The sequence below is a fragment of the Littorina saxatilis genome, linkage group LG9, assembly GCF_037325665.1.
Source record: "Littorina saxatilis isolate snail1 linkage group LG9, US_GU_Lsax_2.0, whole genome shotgun sequence".
In the NCBI taxonomy this organism is placed as follows: Eukaryota; Metazoa; Mollusca; class Gastropoda; order Littorinimorpha; family Littorinidae; genus Littorina; species Littorina saxatilis.
The window spans coordinates 46,991,758-47,001,757 of NC_090253.1; the positions used below are offsets into that span (position 1 = coordinate 46,991,758).

The window sequence follows — 10,000 nt, forward strand, 5'->3', positions numbered from 1 at the left end:
CACACACAAGACAGAAGTCACAGCACAGGCTTCATGTCTCACCCAGTCACATTATTCTGACACCGGACCAACCAGTCCTAGCACTAACCCCATAATGCCAGACGCCAGGCGGAGCAGCCACTAGATTGCCAATTTTAAAGTCTTAGGTATGACCCGGCCGGGGTTCGAACCCACGACCTCCCGATCACGGGGCGGACGCCTTACCACTTGGCCAACCGTGCCGGTAGTAGTAGTAGCAGTAGTAGTAGTAGTTTTAGTATAAGTAGTATTAGTAGTAGTAAAAGTAGTAGTATTAGTAGTATTAGTGGTACTGAGTAGTAGTAGTAGTAGTAGTAGTGGTAGTGGTAGTAGTAGTAGTAGTAGTAGTAGTAGTAGTAGTAGTTGTAGTAGTAGTAGTAGTAGTAGTAGTAGTAGTAGTAGTAGTAGTAGTAGTAGTAGTGGTAGTAGTGGTGGTGGTAGAAGTAGTTGCAGTAGGAGCAGTAGTACTGTCTAATAACAGTTGTAGTATCAGAAATGAGGGCGTCAGAGAAAGAAATACAGACAGGAAAAATCCAGCGAGAGGCAGACAAAATACAGATCGAAAAGTCACACACACACACACACACACACACATACACACACACACACACACACACATACACACACACACACACACACACACACACATACACACACACACACACACACACACACACACATACACACATACACACACGCGCGCACACACACACACACACATACACACATGCGCGCACACACACACACACATTTAGGGTAACTAAATAAGAGAGAGAGAGAGAGAGAGAGAGAGAGAGAGAGAGAGAGAGAGAGAGAGAGAGAGAGAGAGAGAGAGAGAGAGAGAGAGAATCAGCCTACCACACATATGCACACACATATTTATATTACCGCTTTGTGAGTTTGCACAGAGACCAAGGACGCAGACGAGGAAGTATCACCACCTATAAAAAAAAATATAAAAAAGTACATCTATTTGACAACAACATGTTTGCTCCACATTCGATTGTTCTGTAATACGAATTCTAAAAACTGACATATTACTTGGCATGTCAGTGTTATAGTGAAAGGGGGGTGGTGCTGGATGGGAGGGGGGCAAATGAAATGATAATTAGGCGGGGACAGATGCAGATACGCTCACAAAATAAAAGGTCACTAACCACAGACCCTAGGAACTGAAAGTATATTATCAAAACAGCTATAAAGCTAAACATCAAATCAACCAGGCAGTTATTCACGCTGTAGTATAAATTGCATATAAGCCCATGTGCGGCCTTACGTACAACAAGAAGAGCAAACGCTCGATCGAGTCACTTTCGCAGTTCTGAATATTATATGAGGCATCAGATGGACAGGAAGAAATTGCTATTCACAACACAATGAGTCACGTTCACATAAAATTTGAGCCCGGTCACTTTTATAGTTTCCGAGAAAAGCCCAACGTTAAGTTGTGTGTTGCCGAACAGAAAAGGCTAGTTATCTCCCTTGTTTTTCTGATAACGTTCGTAAAAGGCTACAGATGTAAATACTTTGATGTAAAGAATAATCCTACAAAGTTTCAATCACATCCGATGAACTTTGTCAAAGATATAAAATGTCTAATTTTTCCTTTGACGCTGACCTGTGACCTTGAAAAAGGTCAAAGGTCAACGAAACCATCGTTAAAGTGTAGAGGTCATTGGAGGTCACGACTAAACAAAATATGAGCCCGATCGCTTTGATAGTTTCCGAGAAAAGTCTAACGTTAAGGTGGTGTCTACGGACGGCCGGCCGGCCAGCCGGCCGGCCAGCCGGCCGGCCGGCCGGACAGACTAACACTGACCGATTACATAGAGTCACTTTTTCTCAAGTGACTCAAAAATGAAGAATCAAAGTTGAAGAAAATACTGAATGGTCTTACTTGTAAGGAGAATGTTAGCAGTGGTGAGCAAATGAAACATGTGTGTGTGTGTGAGGGTGTGTGTGTGTGTGTGTGTGTGTGTGTGTGTGTGTGTGTGTGTGTGTGTGTGTGTGTGTGTGTGTGTGTGTGTGTGTGTGTGTGTGTGTGCCGTGAGAAAATGCTTAGAAATGTCATATGTATTTTAGTGCAACTCTCAGTTCTTAGTAAATGTGATATGTTTTAGTGTTGTTGTTTTTAGTGCAATTCTTATTACTTAGTAACTATGGTGTATTTTATGTCTGTAACCGCCCGACACTGCATTGTAATGTTCCTTGTTTTTATAAAGACAGTACAATTTTGAGTCTTGAGTCTTGATGAAATCTGCAAGTCTCTCACCACAGCCTGAAGAAAGCTTGGGCAAAGATCTGGCTTGCAGGGGGTCTTGTTGTGATTCTTGATGGGCAGTGCATGAAACAGTCAATGCAGCACTGGGTGGCTGAGGAAGTGGTCTTTGTTGCACAGGTCCATGGAGAGGGTGAGGCTGATATCGCATAGTTAAAGGGAGCTCTTCAATTTCCGCATACAAGCCCGATATCCTATTTGTAGCTGAGCGGGTAGTCTTGAAGATCTGGTCTAAACACAACAATAACAAGTCGCGCAAGGCGAAATTACTACATTTAGTCAAGCTGTCGAACTCACGGAATGAGGCTGAACGCACTGGATGTTTTTCACCAAGACAAAACAGCTTCGTCAATCCTCGCGAGAAGGAAATCGCTCACTTTTTACATGCAAAACGCAGTGAAATTGACAAGCCAGATTAGCGTCGTAGCGTATTGCGCTGAGCAGGAAAGCGTGCTTTTCTATATTCTTTTTAACTTTCTGAGCTTGTTTTGAATACAACATATCATATTTATATGTTCTTTGAATCAGGAAATGATAAAGAATAAGATGAAATCTTTTTTGGATCGATTTCTTAAATTCTAATCGTAGTACTAATTAATCTATTTTCGTTAATTGTGATCATATTTTAAGAGTAAACATGACATATGTATATTCGTTTAGATTCAGAATTTAATGAAGAATACGGTGCAATCAATTTTAAATCTGTTTGCGAAAATTTGATTCGAATGACAACACATACACCACAACCCTCGTCTCGATTCCCAGCCTATGTTGAAACATTTAGTCAAAAATTGAATACATGTAAAAAGGAATATCATAAATCGACATATACACAAACAGTTAGACAGAAAGAGACAGAAAGACGGAGAGAGAGGTAAAATCACCCAGATGATGATGTTCACGAAAAATGAATACTCAGGAAGCTATACACACCACGTTTTCTCCACAAGACGACAGCTGCCACGACAATAATGAAAATGATAAGAAGGCCACCAACAGCTCCATAAACATCTTTCCCGTCGTCAGCTGTTTGTTTTTCTGTTAGAATAAAATAGAAACTGGTAACCGGTGCAGTGAATACACTATCGATATCTACTAGTTACACGTGCTGCTTACATATTCTTCGGAAAGAAAGTTACACAACTTATTACAGCAAACAAATGAGCCTTGTCGTTGATGTTTTTGCTTTACGCATTGACCATTGTGGAGTACGAATTTCTGAAATCGCAAAATTCGAATATTGGTTTCTCAACAGTTGAAGTGATGTCTTTCTGATCGTAATGACGGGACAGTTGTTGAAGAGGTCAATAATAACTTTCTTTGATTCACCATGTCATTGCCGATGCTAACGAGAACATTCTTGGGGACGGCAGATAATTGTGGTGTTTCGCTGATCCAAATGACTAAATCATTGTAAAATTCATAGAGGTACGTTTATTGTAGCATGTCGAATGTTGTGCACAGAACGCTTTGTTCTGTGACAACTGGCTTTCTGAAACGACAGAAAGCAAGACAAAGCAGGGTTTTTTTTTCTTATTTTTCTTTCTTTCTTTTATCTTCATAAAAGTCAAATGTGCTGGGGGTTTTCTGCTTCGCACTCTATAAACTTTCAAATATTTAGAACGATGACAATATTCCAGTCTTGACCAAATACAATAACAGCATCATTCGATAACAAACAAAATCTGAATAATCACCAGAACTAGGGCCAAAAACCTTTCCAAGGGTAAAGCTATTATTTGATATTCCAACATCAACCGGAACATTACAGCAAGCGAAGCACGCACACAATTAACCTACAGAACGCACACAATAAACCTACAGAACGCACACAATAAACCAATAGAACGCAGACAATTAACCTACAGAACGCACACAATAAACCTACAGAACGCACACAATAAACCAATAGAACGCAGACAATTAACCTACAGAACGCAGACAATTAACCTACAGAACGCAGACAATTAACCTACAGAACGCAGACAATAAACCTACAGAACGCAGACAATAAACCTACAGAACGCACACAATTAACCTACAGAACGCACACAATAAACCAATAGAACGCAGACAATTAACCTACAGAACGCACACAATAAACCAATAGAACGCACACAATTAACCTACAGAACGCACACAATAAACCTACAGAACGCACACAATAAACCAATAGAACGCAGACAATTAACCTACAGAACGCACACAATAAACCTACAGAACGCACACAATAAACCTACAGAACGCACACAATTAACCTACAGAACGCACACAATAAACCTACAGAACGCACACAATTAACCTACAGAACGCACACAATAAACCTACAGAACGCACACAATAAACCTACAGAACGCACACAATTAACCTACAGAACGCACACAATTAACCTACAGAACGCACACAATTAACCTACAGAACGCACACAATAAACCTACAGAACGCACACAATAAACCTACAGAACGCACACAATTAACCTACAGAACGCACACAATTAACCTACAGAACGCACACAATTAACCTACACAACGCACACAATAAACCTACAGAACGCACACAATAAACCTACAGAACGCACACAATTAACCTACAGAACGCACACAATAAACCTACAGAACGCACACAATTAACCTACAGAACGCACACAATAAACCTATAGAACGCACACAATAAACCTACAGAACGCACACAAAAAACCTACAGAACGCACACAAAAAACCCACAGAGCGCACACAATAAACCCACAGAACGCACAAAATAAACCTACACAACGCACACAATAAACCTACAGAATGCACACAATAAACCTACACAACGCACACAATAAACCTACAGAACGCACACAATCAATCAATCAATCAATCAATGACGCTTATATCGCGCATATTCCGTGGGTACAGTTCTAGGCGCTCTGCAGTGATGCCGTGTGAGATGAAATTTTATACGGCCAGTAGATTGCAGCCATTTCGGCGCATATTTACCTTTCACGGCCTATTATTCCAAGTCACACGGGTATAAGTAGACAATTATTAACTGTGCCTAAGCAATTTTGCCAGGAAAGACCCTTTTGTCAATCGTGGGATCTTTAACGTGCACACCCAATGTAGTGTACACGGGGGGAGGGTTCGGACACCGAAGAGAGTCTGCACACAAAGTTGACTCTGAAATAAATTTCCGCCGAACCTGGGATCGAACTCACGCTGACAGCGGCCAACTGAATACAAATCCAGCGCGCTACCAACTGAGCTATATCCCCGCCCCTACAATAAACCTACAGAACGCACACAATAAACCTACAGAACGCACACAATAAACCTACAGAACGCACACAATAAACCTACAGAACGCACACAATAAACCAATAGAACGCAGACAATAAACCTATAGAACGCACACAATAAACCTACAGAACGCACACAATAAACCTACAGAACGCACACAATAAACCTACAAAACGTACACAATAAACCCACAGAACACACAAAATAAACCCACAGAACGCACACAATAAACCCACAGAACGCCCACATTAAACCTACACAACGCGCACAATAAACCTATAGAACGCACACAATAAACCTACAGATATACGACATGTTATGCGTCTAAAAACAACAACATCTAAACAAAGACATACTGTTAATGAGTCCGCGTTCTCTCGCTACAAGTTTTAGGTGGAACATTTTTCTTCTTTTTTATGATGACATGCAAACCTTGTTGAGTTTTTTTTTGTTTTTTTTCAAACAATTTTATTCAAATAAATAACAACAATTAACAATATCTCATACAATGAATTAAATACAACTTATCGAGTACAACAAGCTAACTTTTTTTAACGTTTTGTTCTTCGAACACTCACACAAAAATGCTTCTTATCTGTAACTGCCTATTAAAAATACTTCCCAACGGCAAAAACGAATTTGTTTTTTTCTATATACTAACGCACATCTTTCCGATTGAGATAATGTGGTTCAATTTATACATAGTTGCTTTTTTCACCATTACAAAATGCATACCAAATAAAACATCACTAACTTTCAAAACAATCTTAATTTCTAAAGTACGAAAAATAAATTCTTCAATAAACTTCCAGAATTTGTATACAACCGGGCATTCAAAAAAGAAGTGTTCAATGAAATAAGTTACATCACAACAGTAATTACATTTATTAGTTTCCGTTACTTTCATTTTACACAGGAGAATGTTGGTCGGATAAAATAATGTTGTGCATGATTTTCCAGTGTAAAACTCTTAATCTAGTCTCTTGTGTTGACTGATAGGTAACTGTCCAAGATCGTTCATCAATTTCTACATTAAACTTTCTCTTCCAAAATCCTCCGGAACATGGTACATCTGTTTTCAAATTAATAATCTCTTTCCTATATTCCCTGGCACTTAACACATTTTTGCCGTTAAACAGTTGTAAGGTAATACAGACATCATCAGTCATATTTACAACATTTTTCCTCATAAATAATGACACAGCAGCTTTTACAACATTATATTCAAGAATTCGGTTTGGCGAATATCCAATCAAATCACATATATCTTGATATGATAATATGTCTCCCGAACGTACAATGTCAGTTAATACCAATACACCTCGTTGTATCCAACTTTCAAAAAATAAAACGTTGCCACCATACGTTATGCATACATTATTCCATAATAAAGTCGGCCCGACTGTCCCACGATCGTGGTGGTTATTATCCAGCCAATATTTTAATACTGCTTTCCAAAAGTGTGATTTCACTAGGTCTAACCCTTTAAATCTTGCACTGTTTACATTCGATAAGAAACATTCAAAATGCTTTCCAAAACGCAAATACATCATCTTTGGAGTGAAACTCCAATTATCATTTTCATTTGATGTAGTCAGTTGTGAAACCCATTGTAATAAAAAAGAAATGTGCATTTGCCTAATATCGATCATTTTTAAACCACCTTTTTCAATTTCAAAACATAAAACGCTTCTTTTCACCTTTTCAAAGGCCTTCCGATTACAATCTCTTTTTCGCCACACAAATCTAAACAATACGGTATTGACTTCATTCAAAACACAGTCAGGTAATACAAACGCTTGCATAATATACAAAAATTGTGAAATTAAAAATGTTTTCACAATACATATTTTCCCTACAATGCTCAAATTTCGCTTCTCCCATGCACAAATCAATCGCTTAATATTCCTTATTCTTTCAGTCCAGTTATCTTCTACCAAAGAAGCACTCTTATCATTACAAAAATATACACCCAAAATCTTCAACTTCTTCTTCCAAACAAAATTATAAAATGTTTCATCACAATGTTTTCTACTACCCAACCACATCGCCTCAGACTTTCTCTTATGTATCCTTAAGCCTGAAAAGCTAGAAAAGTCATTCATTATTTCAAGTGCAAAATACATATCAATCTCATCCTTTAAAAAAAAGGTAATATCGTCTGCATACAGAGCAATTTTAATAACGGTTGCAATATCAACATTATTCCATAACGAAATTCCTTTAATACGTCTACACTGTCTTATTTTTGATGCCAACAATTCAATGGCCAGTACAAAGGCCAAACATGAAAACGGGCACCCTTGACGAATCCCGGCTTTCACATAAAAAAAATCAGACAACCATCCACAATACTGCACTGAGCTAACCGTGTCGTTCATTAACACAGTCACCCATTGAACAAATTCTGGCCCAAACCCGAATTTTTGAAAGGCTTTAATAATAAACTCTTTTGAAATACTATCGTACGCTTGAACACAGTCAATTGCGACCAACAGACCAGGTTGATTTAACTCGTGTGACTGTTCGATTACATCATCAATTAACCTTAATATTGTAGATACTTTTCTGCCTTTAATATAACCGACTTGATCTTTCTGAACAATATCACCAATAACGCTTCCTAACCTTTTTGCCAAACACTTGGCTATCAGTTTATAATCGCTGTTTGTAAGGGAGATGGGTCTCCAGTTCTTTAATTCATTTTTAGGCAAATCCTTTCCCTTGTGTATTAGGGTAATGACAGCTTTGCGCTGCGTGGAAGACAATTTTCCATCGTCAAAACTTGCATTAAAAGACGCAATTAACAATGTTCTGATGCGGGTCCAAAACACTTTCAAAAATTCTACAGTAATACCATCAATCCCAGGGGCCGACCCAGACTTCATTTGTTTAAGTGCAGCGAGAGCTTCGATTTCAGTTATTAACCCTTCACACTCATTTCTCTGAAAATCTGAAATCTGTAATGTTGTCACATCAGATAAAAACTGATCCACCTTCTCGTCCATGTTTTCAACGTTTACTTTTTTCTGTACAAATCAGCATAGTAATTCTTTTGCGCGTTCAAGATTTCACGCTGGTCAGTTATCACTTCCCCAGATTCACACTGTATACTGTCCATTATCTTCGCATTTGCTCTGGCTTTTTCAAGGTTGAGAAAATACTTTGTGTTCTTTTCTCCCTGTTCTACCCACTTCGCACGGGCGCGTACTTGGGCTGCGCGAGCTTTACACTGCTCAACTAATTCTATTTTTAACTTAAGGTTCTCACGCTCCCATTGCATTCCACAGTTATCTAGGTCATTCGCTAACCTTGCATCCAAATCATTTAATTCAGCATACAACAAAACAATACAGCAGTTGTAGAAACTTCCCCCGAAAGCGGCGTATGGCTGCCTGAATGGCGGGGTAAAAACGGCCATACACGTAAAAACTCACTCGTGCTAAAAACATGAGTGAACGTGGGAGTCTAAGCCCATGAACGAAGAAGAAGAGGAAGAAGAGGAAGAAGAAGAAGAAGAAGAAGAAGAAGAAGAAGAAGAAGAAGAAGAAGAAGAAGAAGAAGAAGAAGAAGAAGAAGAAGAAGAAGAAGAAGAAGAAGAAGAAGAAGAAGTTGTAGAAACTAAAACTAGAAGGTTATCTTTCACATTATATATTTGCAAGTTACAAACTTGTCTTGTACGAGTAGGTGCTATTACCTTGTTGGATGTTGAAGAAGAAGTCCACCTTCCCCAGGTCATTGTACACCTCCGCCCTGTAGAGTCCTGTGACGTCTTGTGGAGCAGCCAGCAGTATGACCTCGCAGTGCACAATGTACTCTGTCACAGGATCTTGATGACACTCAGCTGAAAACCGGTGAGACACATCTGTTCCCATGCTGGATGTTTGGTTGCCAAGGTGAACAAAGACGAATTGACCAGGAACCGGATAGGCGGCCAACTGGAAAGACATTCGCCCTGCTTCCATGGTCACGTTGTGGAATAATTTGCTTGGTGGACCTGGATGAAAAAAGAGTATGCTGAGTGACCAATTAATCAACCAATCAAACCCAAACCCACCCATTTCAAATGACCATGGTAAAATAATAAATCAGAAAACATGTGAGGATCAGAAAAAGAAACTGTGTGTGCGTGCTTGAATGCGTGTATACATTCATATTCTGACTTTTCTGCTGGCTTACATTTCACATTCAAGAGTATATTTTTCGTGTCAGGTCCAACAATGCCGTTATGAGCTGTACAGGTGTAGGTCCCCATGTCACGGCACTGGACTTCTGACAGTGTCAGCACTGCCTGCTTGGTCCAGTTCCCCGTTCTCTGATACATAATGTCACGTGAACTGAAGGTAGAGAAGCCACGTGTGATGGTCACGTGCTCAGGAAGGGGTCGCCCAGACAGTGTGCATGTCAGGTTGAGGCTGACCC

The 10,000-nt window shown here is 39.4% G+C and overlaps 1 protein-coding gene across 1 annotated transcript in view; it reads right to left on the reverse strand.

The window, feature by feature from the left end:
- LOC138976278 (uncharacterized) overlaps positions 1-9,569 on the reverse strand; it is a 12,876-nt gene extending 3,307 nt beyond the window's left edge. Inside the window, exons 1-4 of the mRNA XM_070349120.1 lie at positions 9,276-9,569; positions 3,230-3,334; positions 2,291-2,527; positions 907-959 (exon numbers count right to left, since the gene is read on the reverse strand). Coding sequence (XP_070205221.1) covers positions 907-959; positions 2,291-2,527; positions 3,230-3,334; positions 9,276-9,543 — 663 coding nt within the window. The 5' untranslated portion in view covers positions 9,544-9,569. The remainder of the gene's footprint in view (positions 1-906; positions 960-2,290; positions 2,528-3,229; positions 3,335-9,275) is intronic.
- Positions 9,570-10,000: the final 431 nt, after the last annotated feature.